Consider the following 18,983-nt stretch of genomic DNA (forward strand, 5'->3'; position numbering starts at 1 on the left):
AAGGCCGAGCCCTTGGGCGGGCGGGGGCCGGGAGTTGGGCTGGACGAGGCGTGAGGCCTCCCCCGCCCCAGGGACCCCCTGCCCCAGGGCCCCGGGGCCCTCGCCGAGCTCGGCACGAGGTGGGTGCCGCCCGAGCAGCGGGCAAGCGATAGGGCTGGCGGCTCCAGCGAGGCTGGGACCGTAAAACATTAGCTGGAGCAAAGCCAGCTCTGTGTCCCAGGGGGAAGCATCATGTACAGTATGGTATTTCCACTGATTACCATTGCACCATGCCTTCCTTTTAATGTTTCATGTCATCGCAGTTTCTGTTTAAGTTGATGGTGCCTCCAAAGAAAGCCAATTTTTCTACTAGATTTTTCACCTATATCTTCCACAGAGCAGTAGGATTTCAGCTCTGAGGCTCATTTGCATGATGGTGACATCTGTTTGATACAGAGACATATATATCAGTTCTTTCTTCCTAGTTTGTTTCATACTCTCTCTTATAGACAGACTTTTAAAGAAGGAAGTGGAGCCTGATGATTCATGCTGATTCCTCAACTATGTAACTAGTTATGTTTGTTTACTTGTCTTTCAGACCCTCTGTACACACTGTGAAGTGAGAAGGACCCTCCAAAGTCAAATGTCCATGCTTAACTTGGTGATGGACTGGTAGGTTTGGCCAAAGACAGCTCACATGTTCACCTTATCTATTTCTGCATACACATGGGTAGCAACTATCTCAGTCCTAAGCTGCTCCCTTAGAACAGCAAAATACAAAGCAGAGAAACAAGTTTTATGTAAAACAAGACAACACAGGGAGTAGCTATGATTGCTGGTCTATGGTGACTCTAACAGCAGCCTAGAAATACCCATCTTCATGTTCTGAGACATTTCCTAAGCTGTGTGTCAGTATTTTTAATAGTCTATCTTCAAATGCTGTTAATTATAGCTTGTATAAGTTACTTAGAGCTAATAAAATAGGTGGGCATCTGCTGGGCTGTTGTTCCTTAGCTGTCAGTTCCTTCCTTACCTTGGGAGATACACTACAGATCAGTGTAGCCTACTTAGACTAAAATGAAATATCTAGCAACAACTAAGCAGCCAATAAAGACTGCAAATCCATGCTGATTCTTCATACAGAATTAGCAGAGTTTAACTTCCTAGCTAATCTTTACCTAGCTAGCCCATGCTTAGCTGTCAGTATTCTCCTTAGCTAGATTAAAAGCAGCTAGGGCATGTCTCTGGGGGTTGCAGTCACACCTTCAGACAGCAGTGATTGATAGCTGCACAGGATGCATACAGGTAGAATGCCAGAGGAAAACAGACTTGTTGCAACTGCACAATGAATTGGATTTTACACAGAGTCTTCCTGAAGCTATGCATGTGACTGAGGCTGCAAGACAGATATTCTGAACTCAGATTTCATTGCTGCAAGGACAAAAGCCCTGAGCAGCTTTCCAACAGTGGAGTCAAGGAGAATTTTTTTTTTAAGAATGTTGCTGGATATCTCTTACTACATTATCTCAGAATATTTCTTATATCTACACGAAAACAAAAAAGTATTTGTCTGCTGTCCCTAGAGAGACAGAGCTGGGAACATTGCCTGTCATCAGTGAGACCCTTGCAACAATATGGCTGTGCTAACAGTTCAGGCCAGATGAAGTAAACAGGCATCCTGTCACTAAAGTTGCCATGTCACAGGTGTAATGGTGCAGATGGGTGTGGTGGCACACTGTTGCATAAAACATGTTTTAGAATCAATCAGCAAGTGTATAATGTACAATTCAAAACCCTACATCCTTGAATTCTTAATCTGTAGCTTCACAATTTGGGATGGACAGAGGTTGTGATAGTATTAGTTCATAGGGTATTCCAAACACTCAAAAGTTGAACTCATTTTGAGGACAAATGGAACAAAAATGCAATTTTGTGCACAGCAAGCAGCTACTCATGGTAGGGTGACTAGATCTTCATCAATTGACACTGTCTTACATTCTGGTGAGTATTCCTGAAATGTCACCTGTATGCATTTGAGTTAGCACCTGCTGAAATGAAAGGGGCAATTCACAACTCAGTTCTGATTTTAGTCTTTACAGAAGCTCAAGCCAATAGAGCTACATCACTTATGATTGCAAAGATTTATTGGCAACCATAAATTTAGCAATTTAAGGCATATCTACCCAGGGAAATTAGTCCTTAAAAGGAAGGGTGTAGATGTTTAATGTGATCATTTTTGTATGCTAGCTCCCTTTGAGTTATTTTTAACAAATGCTAAAATCATTCCAGTATAAAATAATGTAACTTTACCCTGCAAGTGGAATATGTTACTTAATTTCTAGAGCACTAGAAATAGGAAGGAGTTACATGGGGTAATGTGCTAGAAGTTCACATTGCTGCACATTCACAGTTACTGCACACTAACTTCTTTATGTAACAAACTGTTAGACCTTTTGGTTTTCAGTACAAGTTTAGCACTGGAAAACAGCCAGAAGACAAATCTGTGCATCTGCTGCTAGTCTGGTATGCTCCACATCTTGAGAAGAAGCATCTAACTAGCTGACATCATTAGCATACGTATGCCGCCTTCTTTCCCCATCCCAAATGTGCAGTCCTGTAAATCACAGCAGGCTGGAATTCTGCTCTCTTTAATGCTGTTTGAAGGGGCTAAATTGCAGCCTCTCTTCTTTGTGTCCACACAAATGCTAGGTGAAGGCACCAATATTCTGAAGCATGGCTACTGGAGTGATTCATTTTCCAGGCTGCAGTTTGTGTTTCAAGAGTGAAGATCCAGTGCCTGCATATATTGGTCGAAGATGGAGGGCTCAGCAGCGCCTGGAGGCTCTTCAGCACCTTGCTGTGTAAGTGTTCTATGGTTGGACAATTTAAAACTAGCACACAAACAAAACCAACAAAAAGCCATGCACGCTGAAGTGGAGATGACTGCAATTTGCTCCTACTTATATTTCCCTTGAAATTAAGTGATTGCAGCTGTTGTGGAGTATGGTTACCCATCTGTTTCTTACAGGGTGGATGTTGCACATTCCTTCATCCCTGTGCTATCTGCTTTGCAGCGGTTGCCATGAAAAAGAAGAGAGTTATTTCACTCTCTTACAGATCAGAGGAGTTATGAAGACTTCAGTGACTCATGTGTGTTACTTCAGTGGGAGCTCTTTGATTTTAGTCCCGTGCAATTGCAGCTGGTTAGGTTGCTTTTGCTGCTCCTTCCAGGGTCCTTGGGGCCTGAACCAGGGCACCGCATTTTTACTGCAGGGGTTTCTTAGTTGAGCTTTCTCCCGGTGTCACAATTTGGGTTCTGATTCAGCAGATATTAAAAAAAAAAAGTTTATGTGTTTTGCCACACCACAAGTTTTTTAACTCCTCTTGTAGCTGTATTCAAGACTGCAGGCATCAGCGTAGGTTTTTGTCTTCAAAGGTTCTTTCTGCTTTAAGCAAGTGACTTTAGACCATGGGCTTTTCAGGTGGCGCTTGCTCTGGGTTGCTGGTAACTGCCACATGCCAGACAATAATCAAGAGATGCTCAAGAAAGATACAGTAGATTTCACACCTGGTTTTGTTCAGTTTTAAAGGCATATTCTTCTCATTACCATAATAAAAAAATAAAATTTAGAGTATTTTTTTCTTAATACTATTTTCAGTGTTTCAAACTGTCCCCAGTGCATGACCACCTCAGCGGCTTCTTACATTTTGCCTGCAATTCTGTAACAACTTGACACCTGCACTGCTTTAAAGTTAATTTACATTTCAACAACATGTATTTGCAAAATGTCTTGCAATTAACAAAAAATGAGAAATACATCCCCTCTGTTTCAACCTGCACTGATTGACAGTGCTGCTGATACAGAAGACAGAATATTTCCCAGCTGTCTTCTCAGTAGCTGCATTGCCTCTGCAAGGTTACTGGGAATAAATGCTCATTTATTTCAGCAAAGTCAGCAAATATAAGTCAAGGACATGCAAGAGGCAGGATCTGTGGAATAAAAAGGGCTATTTCCCTGGGTTCCCATTGTGCCTATAACTATACCATAACAGGATGAACGGTTTATGCTAATAAAGTTAGATCATAAGAATAAGTGCCCACCTGTGCTGAATGAAACAAATCCATCTGCATGGAGCAACAGTCTGATATGTAAAGAGTCAGCTAATGGAACTAGCCATCAGCTCAATTAACTCATTTGAATTACAAACACAACTTCACAATAATAGGTTGATTAGTGCTGAGCAAGTATATCAGGTTATGACACTGCATCTCAAAATATTCCCTTCTCTTTTCTTATGTGATGTGACTGAAAGCCTTGGGAAGAGATGACTTTAAACTTACCTTGGCAGTAAATTGTGTGTCACAGGAGGTTAATGAACCATCTCCCTGGAAGCTTTCCTGTGGCAGGGAGCCATACTGTGCCTCCCTGGATTCCACAGCACAGTTTGCAGGAATTAGATGAGGGCTTGGAAGACAACAGGTCTCAGCATGTAATCCTCTGTTTTGATCTCAGCTGTCAAGCAATGTTAGGTATTGTTAATTGTATCTCTGTAAATATTCCCTTGTAATTAAAATCAGGCATCAGCAACCAAACCCAGTAACCACAAGCCCATACATCTTGAGGTCAGAATTCATACAAGTTGCCAAAAATGGTCTTCAAGATTTGCCTTATACATAGCTCAAAGAAATAAAATTATCATAGAATGGCCTGGGGTGGATGATCATGTAGTTCCAATCCCCTTGTCATGCGCAGGGATACCTTTCACTCAGAGTTCTGTCCAATGTGGTCTCAAACACTTCCAGGGATGGGGTATCCACAACTTCCCTGGGAAGAACTTCTATTTTTTGTCTTTAACAACTGTGCAGGTTGAGAATAATAAGAATGGAGTATAAAGCAGTTGTTAAATCAAGTAGCAATCCTGATAAAAAACTTTCAAATTTCTCAGTTCTACCCATTATCTCACTGACTGCCTTAATGAGGTTTTCCATATGATCTTCCAAAGCCTTAAAGAAGACTCTTCAAGATGTTATAGTGAAAAATTTAAACCATCTGCAAAATTTAAATTCAAAATGGGGGAAAAAAAAAGAAGTGTTCTTGCAAAAGATAGGGTTGTTCCAGCATAGATTTTGAAACATTCCCATGATTGTCCTAATTTTTCTCCTTTACTGGAGAACTCAAATTGAAATTGCTGATTCTAAATTTTTAAACATTTGCTTAAAATCTCTTTACCTACTTTTCAAAGTAGAAAGTGCATTCTCCTTTGCTCATTCTGTCTTTACACATATTTGGAAACTGTTTCACTCTTAAGACAATAAGCCTGCTCCCCCCACTTCCAATAAAAGTGGTTTCCTTTACAAAGTCAAGCATGTACAAGCTCATAAGTTTTAATAAAGACAGTAAAGACCATTTCCTGATCACACATAGTGGGAAATAAAGTGTCAAACTGTTTTGCTACATAGGTAAATGTGAAGAAACCAAAATAAAATTGTTTGTGTAAGTCTGAGGCTTGGGGGGAATTTGTAGTGTGCATGTTGGATAGTGCAACCAGAGGGGAGAGAGAGAAAAAAAAAGGCATAAGGAAAAAAGAGAACTTCTCTGAACATACTTTCTAAATGATGTCCTGTATTTTGGCTCTCAGAGGTCAGTCTTCTCTTCAGCTGCCTCGGGTTGTGTATGAAGATCCTGAAGTTAATGGAAGGAATCGCTACAAATATTTTACACGGTAAGGAATGAACTGATTTGAAACAGGGTTCAGCTTCTTTCTGTGCATTTTCAAGAGCACCTAAGTAAAGGTCAGAGCATTATTTTTTCTGTATTTTCTGTCAGTACTTTGATCAGTTCTTTGAGAAAATAGAAAATTTTAATAGTAACCAGATCTTAAAACACAAGGTCTTTCTAAATTCACACTATGACAGAATTTTCAGTTTTGAGTTACCATATAAGCAAATATATCAGACATTCTGTACTTAATAAGAAAGCTTTGGGCTGTAGATCATCCTGCAGAGGAAGAAGATATTTACAAAGCCAGTGTGGTTCTCCAGACCCCTAGAAAGGTGTTTCCTTAAGAAGGAACCCTTTGATTCCCAGTTTCTTCCAGGAGCAGAAAGGGAGCAAAGGGAAGCCTTGATTAAGTTTTCCTCTATGTCCCCTATTGCAGGACTGCTCTGCTCCTTCCACAAGTACATTGCAGGTCAGCAATGGACTCGAGATCTGAACCAAAAGCTACCATATAAGCATTCTTGGCTTAGTCACATACACTTTGAATTGCATTCACTATTTTACTCAGCAGCTATTGGCCACTATATCCACTTCAAATATTAAAAAATTGCAAAGTTTAATGAGTTGAAGTTTATTATTGCTCCTTTATCAACAGTTGTAAAAGAACAAAGACAATGTTATCTTCTGCAATGTGAAATTAAGCTTCAAAGTCTCCCAAAGGCTAAGGGAAATCGACAGAGAACTGCAATATGCAAACTATAAGAATGCCTAGGAAGGAATTATTAATATGTAGTTGAGCCCAAATCACTTTCAAGATACCTCATAAAGTATTGCAAAAAATGAAACAATAAAATTAGATAAGTCCAAACCAGCTTATCAGCTAATAGTAGGAATGAATTTCAGGATTTCAAGCAGTTATTTAAAAAAAACACTACTCTTTCAAAAAAGTGAAAGTGAAGTAAAAAAAGTAAGCTACTTAGTGAAACATACACAAAATATTGGGAACACACCCAAAACTAACTTTAGTAATTGTCTTGTTTTGCAACTGCACTTTCTGCTTTGAGTTATAAGAATAACACTCAGTCCTGGTGTTTACTGGTGAAACTGTAAACTCTGTTCCTCCTTGGCTATGAAAGAGTTCTTTAATATTTAGCCACAATTCTTAAATATGCAACTAACAGAACCACAGTTGTGGAAAATCAGTATTAACTCCACTGAATTTAGTGGACTGTGTTTTTTCTGAACCATAATGATCTTTTAGGCTCATCCTTGTTGTCTTACTTTCATTCTCTCTCTTCAGACCTCTCAGCTTTTCTAAGCTGCCTCCAGCACGTGTTCAAGAAGCTGTTGCTGATTCAAAGAAACAGTAAGTAGTGACTTTTGGAAAATTGCGGTTGTAATGGGTAACATCTCACCAGAAGATCAGGAAATGATTTAGCTGGTGACCACTATTTTTCATAATGAACCAACAGGAAAAGCTTGTTAAGAGGTAAGGTGCTGCTCTCATCATTGAGAATTCTAGAAGAAATAGATGATGGACTGTTTCAGAATTTGCTTGCAGTATATAAGTAGTGCTTTGTGAATAAAGGATATGCCTCTAGTGTGTTAAGACTGTGAGGTTTGAAATAGAAAGCTTGGCATCTCTGAATTCTAGAAGAGATAACATTGGTTATCTAGTAGAGCAATATTGTTGGAAGGTCTTCTGATCTTTTATTACAATCTCTGTGATAGATGCAATGCTGCTCAGAGATGTAGAGCATCAGTAACGTAGTCTAATGTGGTTTTCAGAGAGTATCAAATTTTGAGGTCACATAATAAAATTCACTTCCTGGTTGAGTTAATGGAAATTGCATGTGCTTATGTCAGAATTAAATTTTTATTCTGGAATTGTTAGGAAGAGAAACATGTAAACTAAATTGAAGCAGTCCTACTTCATGTTACTTCAACAATTTTGTGTCCATTAAATGCAATGCTTTAGAATGGATTGGTAGGGAAGATTTGTATGTAATAATCATGAGAGCTGAAATGAGAAGATTTCTGGATTATTTACTTAAGGAGGGTGTTTCAGACTCAGTGTAGCCTCAGTCTGCTTTTACCAAAGATAACGGAGTTAACATCAATGGGAGTAATGTTAAGATAAACCGAAACACATTTAAGACTCCCACCTTTGACTGACGTGTTTCTGGTTTGTTTGCTTGGAGGTTTTTTTAATGAATGTGACCAATCTTCCATCTTGCACCTCTTTCTAGGACAGAGTCGCGTATCCTGTCAGCTGCAGGGGATGCAGGGGATGCAGGGGACAGCCTGGTCCTCAGCCTCATGTTCCGAACTCTGGGGACACAGACAGATTACAGGGATGGTGAAGCACAGACAGATCCCTATTCCCCTGAATATATAGTCCGCAGTGGCTCAGTCCCTGAAATTCTGACACTTGCTACACTCACTTGGGGTGAGTTATGAAATTAAGATAAATTAAAATAATCATGTCACCTCTTTAGCAGGAAGTTCTTTTCTTTTCAATGTCAGGCTATTGCCAGTTTTGGCGGTCTGTTTTTGTGTGCATTTGGGGCAATTAATTTGTCTGTTTCTAAAATAAGTATGATATTTCACTACTTAATGGTTCTGGGGCATTTCATGTAGGGTTTTGAAGACCATTCAGTATAAAAAGGTCACGTTTCACAAATGGGAACTAGGAGCAGTTTTTCCATTAACCCACTGTTCACTGTTCTTCAGCTGCTCTGAGTTTTGTACATCATTAAAAAAAAAAAACCAGCATGAAGACTGCTGCCCCAGAACATACCTGTGATCCTCATCTCCCAGTGTCTCACCTGTAACGATGATGGACGCTGCACATGCCAAAGAAAGTGCTCATTCTCAGAAAGTATCTTCCTAGAAAAGCTTTTCTCCCTTTGCAGCCTGCAGTAGAAGAATGAAGTGCCAGTGTCAGTGTGCACTGAACTGTAGCAACTGCAGCTCCTACCATGCCTCATACTGTAGAATCTCGCTGGCCTTAGAAATATTTACTTCTGGCTTTTGACAGTTCTGCTTGTGTTTACCACATGGGCGTGTACCCATCCAGCCCTCTCATACTTTTTGGTGGTGGCTATTTGTAGGATTTGCCAATCTCCCAAAGAGCTAATGCTTCTTGTCCCTGTAAGGTCGGGGGCTGCCAGCAGGACAAGCTGAGATGGAAATTATTGACCGCATCCGGGAAAAACATGCTTGGGAAGCGGCTCTGCCACCCATGGACAGTCCCTCAAACATCGCAAAGAGGTTGAAGATGATGGAGGCTATGGAAAGGAAGGAGTGGGCTTATAGAGAAGAGGAAATAGATAAGTAGGAATCCACTTATACTCTTTTATTTCTTTTAATTATTTGCTGAGTGGAGGAGGAGCAAGAAGGTTTAGGGGATTGGCTGAAGGGTACAACAAGCCTTCTAATTCTGTGAAAATACCCTGATTTTGGGAAGGAATATTTTTCTTAAATTTAGTCTCCAGGTCTGCTAGCACAATATATTTTACCAGTGCTTAACTCCCTTTCTAACATGAAAGATTGAATATGAGAAATGCAATATGAGCTATTTGTAAAGGTATGTAGGATTTGATGGTGACAGCATTGCACAGAACACTGCAGAGTACACTCAATACTGCCTGACCTTTGCTCTCCTTGCAGGTTGCAGAAGGTTCAAATGGAAGTCTTTAAGAAGCTGCTGCAGAGGCGAGAGGAGAATCGGAATGAGCTGAATGCCATGCGCTTGAACGACCACTGGCAAAATCATCAGAAGGCTAAAGAAGAGAAAATGAGAAAGATTCAGCATGACTGTGCATTGAGTAAGTCTGAAAGACAGGAAGAGAAGGATATGAGACAGTTTTCAGACAAGCCATTTCTATTTTCCCAAGTTTACCATCTATTCAAAATGAAATAGGTTGTATCCACAATATCAATGTGCATGGCCAGCATTTGCTTTGTCATGTTTTTATTTTATCTAGCAAAAGCTCTTGTGAATTTACAAAGATACGGCTTTTATAGAACTATTTGTGTGAACCGTCTCACATTTGTATTTCCTTTTCAGTGCTCAGGAAACTGATAGCTAAGAGGAAGAATTGGATGGGAAAGCTGGAGAGACGAGATATCATCAGAGAGTATAATGACTTTGGATCACAAACATACGCTCCTTTGTCTCGAAATGGTTTTTTCCCAGACAACAATTCTGACTACTATGCGGTAAAAAACTACTATCTTAACACCTTTGCAGGTAAGGCATTTTGGAAGACTTGGTTGTGGGAGGTACTTACTTGGGATATTGCCAAAATTCAAGTTTCCCTCCCCATCACTCCACTACTTAAGCACTGTTTGTATTAAAATCCTTGTATATATTATAATCTTTCTTCATATTATAATCTTAGGATTGTGTGAACTGGAAAAATCTGCCCCGCCTTCTATCTTCCCGATCAAGATTAAAGCTCCAAAACCTAAATGCATTATCACTAAGACTGGCTATATTAAAAGATCAGGAAGACTAGAGGTAGCCCTGGCACAAGTTCACCAGGTATGCATCCAGCAGCATGTCAGTTCCTCTTAGATTTGAACTGCTTATAAATGCAATTGGGAATATGTGTAAGCTTCTTCCCAATTTTCTGTACTGAATTCTTATTCTATAAAACAGCTTCTAGGACAGAATGAATCAAACATGCAGATTGTTGCAGGCTTGACCAGTACTGCTCTGATACTCAGCCCATCAGTACTCTCACTCCTGCTTCTACTGCAATCATATAGACAACAAGCACAAACAAATCTGTCTTCCTCCAGATCAGGTATTTGGATTGGAACATATTATGTCAATTTGAAATTCTCTCCCTTTTCTCATTCTCACTGTTCCATTTTATAATACACTACTTAGGCTACACTGTCAAGCTTCCAATAATTAAAGAAAGCGAATCTGGATTCATGTTCTAAAAATTTTGTACATTATTTTAAAAGTACATTTTAAGTACATACTGTAAAAGCATCTGTAGCAGAGCATGATTAAAATGACCCTACTCACAGAATCAGGTCACCATGGTGGATGCATATCACTGTTGTTCCCTAAGAACAGCATCTGATTTGCAAACACGCTAATAGCATTTTGCATATCTTAATTTGTCACAATTGTTCATGCAGATGAGGTGTCCATATATGCAATTAACCACCAAGGAAAGAAGTGCCTCATTTGCATCTGCAATCACAATATTTGTAAATTACATGTACTTTTAAGTACACTTCTTGTGATGCTGTTGAGGGTTGCCTTCATGTAAAATCAGGAATATTCTTGGCTGGCTTCTGTATTTTTGGAAAATAGTGACTCTCATTTGTAAATTTTGGCAAGTTTCACTTACATTTATATATTTTTATATATACATATATATACACACACACACACACTTCTTTTGTTTTAGTGTAATGCAATAATAATGTCAAAGCAGACAGTAATCTGCTATTGCTGAATTTTAAATTGAAATTTGGTCTGAAAAATCAATCATATTATCTCAAATTTAAATTCTGCTGGATCTTGTAAAGATGAAGTATTGCATTTCATTACTATCCAGAAAGAAACTTTACAAAAAAAAATCTTGAGTGCTACAGGAATTGTTCAAGAGTAAGGACAAAACTCGTAAAGACACAGAAGTGTTGAAGAGATTTGAGTTTGGGTGGGTATGCATAAAATTCAAGAAGTAATTGTGCAGTCTGCATCATAACATGGTTCTCATTGTCAGCAGAATGTTAGTCCAAGGTTTTGGAGCTGAATTCCAGTTACAGCACTTGTATTCTGTCTGTTTAAAATACTCCTCATTGTTTGAAAGACTGTGGTGAAGTGTCTAAACTGTAGCCACAGAGAAGACATGTGAGCAGCCAAATGCTGGCTGCTGACACAATAATGTCTCTTCAAAGAAAAATTGGTGGACAAAGGAAGATGGAATGCAAAACAAATGCACATTTTCTTTCTTAAATCGGTGTAGATCCCTTGGTCTGCATTGAGTTATAGCAACTGAGAGGCTAACATAAGTAATACTCATTTCCCCACCACAAAATGCCAAATGCATATTCTTTTGAAATCATAAACTGTTTCATTTGCAGACGAAAATTATCAAATAAATCCATTATGAAAAATTTAACTGCTGCTTTTAGATATATAGAAAAAGACACCAGACTGGTTGGTCCTGACAAGCAGAAAGTACTGACACTGTGAAACACCCAGACTGCCTCCATTGTTACATTTAAACAAACTTTCTGTTCAGAGAATCAAGAAATGACTGGCCCAATTATCTCTGGAGCTCTATGCTGCTGTTCCTGGTCACTTCTCCCATCAGAGGCTTTTGTTTCTGAAGTTCAATGGCTATAGCATGTTCTGGCTTCGCAGAGCCTTGCTGACAGGCCCGGCTCAAATGCTGCTGAAGCTGTCAAAAACAGAGCAGTATAGCATGCAGAGTACTTGCATTAACAGAATTTAGGACAATCCTCCCTGAGAGGAGCTCTCTGACCACCTGGAATAAGCAGTCCCAATTGTGCCAGCAAACCTCCCATCACACACAGTAGAAAAGAAGTTTAAATCAGGTAATTGGGGATCATCTTACAAGGGCACTGTGTTGCTTTGCTTTATTTCTATAGCTGAGTAGCCAGATCAGTTTTCTATTCTAAAGCTTTATTTTAATACTCTCCTAGCACACTTAATCCATAAATTCTCTCCCATAATCTTAGAAATAAAGTGGAATCCTAGAAAATTCAGAGTACATGGAGATCTACCTCTACAATGAGTTTTTAAAATTTTTCCTGGATTATCTAGAAGCAAGGGACAAATATAAGAGGAGTGCAAGATACTGACCTCTGAAGCAATTAGTTTTAGTAAAGGAAGTTGTCAAGGCTTGCTTCTCTGGCCAAACACGAGGAAAGATGGATGAGTTCTCCTCATTATATTCCTTTTTGTTTGCCATATTGAGGGTATTCCTAAGCTTAATGCTTTTTAGAAGGGATAAGCAATAATCCAAGTAACTACAAAAAGGATCTAAGAATGAGAGCTGCTTCTTTCAGACATGAAACTAAGCCAAAAGAAGTGATTTTAGAAGCAAACTTATTTTAGGACCATCCTGAAGCCTTTTGCAGAAGTATTATGTGCACTCAGTAATCTTTGAATAATTCTCTAAAATAAGAGAACATGGCAGAAACAGGAGTGACCCAAAATTTACAGTAAAAACAAAAATCTTTATCTTAAGCCGGATCGGTAAAAGGACAGAGAAGGATAGTTCCTAGCCAGCACAACTAACAGTGCTTTAAGGAGTGCAAGTGAGCCATTATATAGACAGCCCAGTATGAAAATCCAAGGCATTAAGGGCATAACATCCCAATACAGATAACTACTGCAGGGAGTAAATGCAGCTAGGTATAGTGAATACACCAAGGAGTGGAGGAGGTGGTAGAAGACATCTCAGTGCAGAACAATACATGACTTTAGGCAGACCCTCTGTGCTCTGGTAACTCAAGAGGGATGAGGCATCAGGGGGTTTCAAAGTGTTGTATCAAGGTGAGGTCAGAACCAGAAACTTCTCACCTCAGCATTAAGTGCAATTCTCACCATGTCTGTTTTCCTTCATCCAGTTGCTGGAAAGAGTTAGAGAAGTAGAGGGGCCAAGAATGTCTCTGGAGAAAATCTCTGCCAACTTCAAAGCATAGGAAAGGCTGTTTAAGCAGTTATTTCTTCAAGAACAGATCTGCACACAGGGTTGGTTGGCTCATGCTCAGACAGGCTCTGAGAGCTTTTATGTCAGTCTTGATCAGCCAAGATGCAGCAGCCAGGCTGCACTGCTAAGCAGGTTGGCAGCCTGTCCTCGGTGATCCTACCTGAAAGGAGACTGCAGCCAGGGGGAGGTTGGCCTCTTCTCCCAGGCAACCAGTGACAGGACAAGAGGGCACAGTCTTAAACTGCACCAGGGGAGGTTTAGATTGGAATTAGGAGGAATTTCTTCACAGATTAAACATTGGAATGGGCTGCTCAGGGAGGTGGTGGAGTCATGGTCCCTGGCAGGGTTCAAAGAAAGACTGGACATGAAAAAAAAGACAGACTCAGTGCCATGGTCTGCTTGCCATGGTGGTGTTCAGTCATAGGTTCAACTCAATGATCTCAGAGATCTTTTTCAACCTCATTGATTCTGTGATTCTGTAATCCGACAATTTTCATTTGTGATCAAAGAGGAAGAAGGAGAACCATGACTGCATACTTTGTGCTATACACAAAAATCAAATATACCTAGGATCTTGTGGAATGGAGAGGATCAGAGGGAAGATAATGGAGGAATCTAAAGAATGGATTGAATGATTTCTTTGAATGGAGAGTTGCTTCTTAAGCTGTTATCCTGTCAAGAGTTCTGCTTCTCTCGGAAGCTGGCTGAGAAGCCAAGGTGTATGGTGAAAAGCATGAGTGCCATTTGCTGTTCACTGCGTTTGCCAGGAGAATGGAAGAGAGATGACTTTTGTTCTTCCGCTGTCCAATCCAGTCAGATCCTACCTTGACTCTGAACATGCTACCTGAATAAAGGAATGTAGTCTGTATCAGGAAAATTGGAGTATGATATGTAGACAGTAACATTTGGTGTATGTTGCTCAGAAATTTAGCACTTTTAGCTTTTAAAATCAAGTATTTTTGTAGTGATTCTTGAGTCCTGGTGTCTCTGTTTCCAAAAATGAGAACTTGTTAAGTTGGGCAGAACCAGTTTAGGCAAACCCCCTATATTATCTTTTTCTTTTCTTATGTTAAATCTTAAAATCATTTAAAGCCTCAGATTAGAGAAAGTAAATGGTAAGCATTTTTTTTTACTTAGTCAAGATAGTCAAGCAGGCACTAGATATTGTTGACATGAAAACATAAAGCCACTTCTAAGAACTGCAGTATATCTCAAATCTGCATTAATAAGGATTCCCTCTTGTCCAAATTAATCATAGATTTTTCTGTCTTTAAAAGTGGTTAGTCTGTTTATATTTTGTTATTCTGGTTAGCAGGAAACATTTTTGGAGGCCACAGTTTTATTAGGAAAATTCTTGTGAATGTGAGATTGTACTAATAAACATAGTAGCCATTGTTCAAGAGAGTCACAACTTCAGCAGCTTTTTCTTTTGGCTTGCCTTGCCCTGCCATGCAAATCTCCTTATAAATCTCTGTTATAATCTTCATGCTAGGGAGCTCTAAGGTCTTCACATACAAAACACAGTTCAGAAAATCTCTCAACATTTTTGGGCTATAACTATTTCACATGGCTGAAAAGCAGTTTATAGGCTCTGATTCTTCCATTATTAACATGGACCATTTAAGAAGCTTTCAGTAGTAAAGTATTTTATCCTCTCCACCTAGAAACCTCTTTCCTTTTCTGGAGCAATTCATTATCCTGACCAGAAAGATCAGATCCTACATGCAAGAAGGGTTTTGTACAATGACTACTGGAGTTTCAAAACTTCATTAATTTCACAATTAAATTCTGTGCAAATGCCATCACTTTCCTGTTCCTGGAGAACTAAATTCAGCATTGAACTTTTTTCTTAAGTTTTTCTTTTGATATCCCTCCCTGGTGAAATACTGTATTTGAACATTTGAAAGAGAGAGAGTGAAAAAAGGAAAAGGCACACTTCCCCTTGCTGAAATATGATCTTTCAATAATTAGGCTAAAGATCCAACCCATACAGTAGTAGAATTATCGTTTTGAAGAAGCTTTAAATGGATATACTCCCTTGCCTTTCTGTGCAAGCCAATGTGTCATGTCCTGCAGCAGGCAAGCATTGTCATGCAGTTGGAAATGCTTTTCTGAATATTTAGTTCTAAGGGGCTGGTGGTGGGAAATTGGCAGGACTAGGGCTTTTTTAACAGTTTGAAAATGTCTTGAAAGAGCTGAGGATGTGGTGGCACTTACACTCCAGTCTGATGACAAAGTGTGGCATCTGCCACCAATCAGCTGCAAGCAAGATAAACCCACACTTAATGGGCTTTTGCATTTTCTTGGTAGAAGAAAGTTTTTGGACAAGCCAGTTTCTCTTTTGCCCCCAGTCCACCTGTGCAGTTGCTGTGGGTGCCACGGGGCTGCTGGGCAGTTGTAAATGAGCAGAGCAGAGTTCCAAAACATATTTTGCTAGGAAGGGGTCTGCAGTAATCCGTAGCTCTCTCTGGGCTTTGTATAGGTCCAACCCGGCCAGTTCGAACCCAGGCCCACACGGACTTGCATAGACGAAAGATAAAAGACAAGAAGCGCTCTTCCCCATGTAGGGACAAGTGTCTAGTTTATTGGCTTGGGAACAGGACACTGGGGGCACAGCCACCACGCAATCAGGAAAGAGGCTGTGGCTCTCTTGCAGGGAGTTTTATACCCAAGGGAACGGGGGTGGGGAAGGAGGACCGTGGCCAATGGGATGCCACTGGGGAGGGGTGAGCAGAGGGGCCACCCGTGGGACGGACCACCAGAGTATACAGAAAGGGGGGGAAGTGTGTGAGGGAGCAACCATGTGAAAGGGAGGGGGAATACACCATCCACGTGACCTGACACACCCAGTAACATTTTTTTCCCATCACCCAATACAAAGACGGCCACTAAATAAACTATTTAGTGCAGTACAACAGGGGTCATTTGGTCGATCTTGTGCAGTAATAGCTTATCATACAAAGACATTTCACTGCCACAGAACAATGACAATACCCTCTTCAAGTGACCCCTTCATAAAACCTCCCAAATGCACAACATTTGTAAACCACAGTAACAAGAATTACGTATCATTAAAGGAAAAGACTTATAGCATTCCTACAAAATTAATTATTTGGGAATTAGAGATTAAGTTCATACACACTTTAGTTTAATTTTAGGTGACTCACAAGTGCTGATGACTTACTGGTAAATACAGTAAAATAACTCCTGCTTCCTTCTTACATATGATTTTGACATTCCCATCCATGTCTTCTGACCAACCAATAACCTCATCTACTGACCATGGTCAATTTTTCAGTTGATCTGCAGGAAGAAATAGAAGCCACAAGACTGTAAAGCTTTCAGCTCCCTGTAGTCAGTGTAGTCAGCAAGAGTCAGCATCTAGAGGAGTGGCCTTGTTATGTTGTTCTATCTACCCACATTCATATTAAATTGGATGTCTTTTGCAGGCACTTCTGGAGAAGAAAAAAGCCAAGGAGCCAAAGAAGCCTCCCCCTGTCTGTGAAAAAGTAGAAAGCCCTGTTCCTAAGCCACCCACTCTAATTCTGGAAAAACCATCAATTGTAAGTGAGCTGGTTTTAGCACTTTTTTCCCTGTTGATCCCTGATTGTTTCCTACACAGTTGTTAAAGGAATGCCCAGGGAATGAAAGAAGGGAGCTTTATTTTTTTTGTGTGCATCCCTGTTAAAAATAGCCATCATTGTTTTTTAAGACTCTCTTGGTCTCTATTTTATAAGGATACTGGCAGCCAAAGATTGGAAAATAATTTACAGTATTTGTTGGCCAAATCCTGAAGTAAACTTTATTTTAAAAAGACAAAAATTAGTAGACATGTTGTTTCCTTGTTCTTGGGGGACAAAAAGGCATCATCATCATCTTCATCATCATTATTATTATCATTATCATTATTAGTGTCATTAATATTCAGTAGTTTCCAACCTTCTGATCTGACAACACTATCATAATCCAGTGAGGCAATTAAGTTTAGACTTACTGAAGTCAGAGAGACATTGGCTGCTTAGCACTGAGCGTGCACTTCATTAATTTTCTGGAGTGAAGCTCTTGTCATCATGCAAGATGCAGTGTTTGATGAACATGCACTAGTTCACAGATAATGATTCTCCTGCAGAGATTGAAACAGCAGTAATGATGTGTCATGGGGGCTGTGATATGCTGTAGGAAAAAATTACTTTTTAGGGGAGCTGCAACTTCCTTTCCTTTGTTAAAGCAACATACTTAAGAGCTGGTTGCCCCAGTGGACTGTTTTGTCTTCTTAATAACACCATTTTCATGATGTACTAAGAATCAGACAGAATTACTATTTAAACTTGTGAATTTAAGAGTCACACAACCATGAAAGTGAAGAGAGAAAGTCTTATTAAATCATCCATGCTGCTGTGTTCCTTTGTGCAGTATGATATTCTATGTTTTATGCAGTCTATTTTAGGATGACTGGAACAAGAATTTTTTATCTCCTTGGGGAGAGCTTTTCACAGCTTTACCAACTTCTAAGCATCAGATACTCTATTGCAGTGGTGGGTTTATACTGTTTAGGCTTACCAGTTTGGCAGATTTTTAAGTACTTTGAGGTAACATATAAAGAAATCAGAAAAATTTTTCTACCACTTGTAGTCATTCTTGAGTGTGGTCACAGATTATACTTGGGTGGGTTTTTTTTTAATTCCAATACAATAGAATTACATCTTCATGAATTTTGTCAACATTTGGTTTATTTTCAAGAATTTTTATGTGTGAACACATAAAAGATGGAGCTCTCCAGTGAAGCTCCATCTGTAAAATCAGGCCACTTGAGCCACTGAAGAGCAGCACTAACATCTCCTGCCTTGCCAAATCCAAGTAAGGTTTCTCCTACCAGGTGGCTGTGAGGAGCACTACAAACAAGGCTCTTCTGTGTTGTTAATGCTTCTCTTCCTGCCACACACCCATACAAGCACCAACTGCTAAATGCTTCCCACTGGAACTGAGGATCTTGGAAAGAAACTGTGCCAGGATGAAGTGGAGAGAATGGAGGCTGCAAGCATCCACAGCTTCTCTCCCCTGGTCATTTCTAATGGACTTAATAGCCACAACAAGCTCACAGAGCACCTCTGAATTCCTTCATTACTTTAAAACTTTCTTCCAGCCTCCTCTAGTTTGCAGCCATCTCCTAGATTCTTCTATATCCTTAATTTTTCTTTTTTTTTTCTGCAGGGCATGATAGGCTTTTCATCTCCTCTCATTCTTTCCTGCTGGTCTGTAGCAGGCAGATGGACAAGCTGATGATTACACTTGCTAAGGCATCATTTGCAGCATTCAAAAACAGAAGTACAGAAAAATGCTCCTCATAAAAATCCAAACCTAATCTTAGTATCACACCAAGCAGTTTGGCTTACCAGTGTGTGTGCCATCACCATCTCCAAAACTGTCCTGCAGGGATTTCACACTGTAGCCAGGTGATGTGGTAGAGTTTAGCTCTCTGGGACTGGAAATTCATTCCTTCTTTCCAGAGAAGAAGAACATACCAAATCACAAGTCCTCTCACTAGTTCTGCTTTCCTCCTCCTGGGTGCTGG

General features: G+C 39.8%; 1 protein-coding gene across 3 annotated transcripts in view; it reads left to right on the top strand.

The window, feature by feature from the left end:
- The first annotated feature begins 5 nt into the window (after positions 1–5).
- MAATS1 (MYCBP associated and testis expressed 1) overlaps positions 6–18,983 on the top strand; it is a 30,602-nt gene continuing 11,624 nt past the window's right edge. The window contains exons 1-11 of one of the 3 annotated variants that reach the window (XM_031056639.1): positions 6–119; positions 578–651; positions 2,689–2,840; positions 5,620–5,703; positions 7,000–7,065; positions 7,949–8,148; positions 8,858–9,035; positions 9,372–9,529; positions 9,772–9,954; positions 10,106–10,248; positions 16,861–16,974. In XM_031056639.1, coding sequence (XP_030912499.1) covers positions 2,713–2,840; positions 5,620–5,703; positions 7,000–7,065; positions 7,949–8,148; positions 8,858–9,035; positions 9,372–9,529; positions 9,772–9,954; positions 10,106–10,248; positions 16,861–16,974 — 1,254 coding nt within the window. In that variant the 5' untranslated portion in view covers positions 6–119; positions 578–651; positions 2,689–2,712. Of the gene's footprint in view, positions 120–476; positions 652–2,688; positions 2,841–5,619; positions 5,704–6,999; positions 7,066–7,948; positions 8,149–8,857; positions 9,036–9,371; positions 9,530–9,771; positions 9,955–10,105; positions 10,249–16,860; positions 16,975–18,983 lie in introns of those variants that run through there. The other 2 variants (XM_005420574.3, XM_031056640.1) reach the window with 2 other exon arrangements.

Source organism: Geospiza fortis, unplaced genomic scaffold (assembly GCF_000277835.1).
Source record: "Geospiza fortis unplaced genomic scaffold, GeoFor_1.0 scaffold1, whole genome shotgun sequence".
Classification (NCBI taxonomy): Eukaryota; Metazoa; Chordata; class Aves; order Passeriformes; family Thraupidae; genus Geospiza; species Geospiza fortis.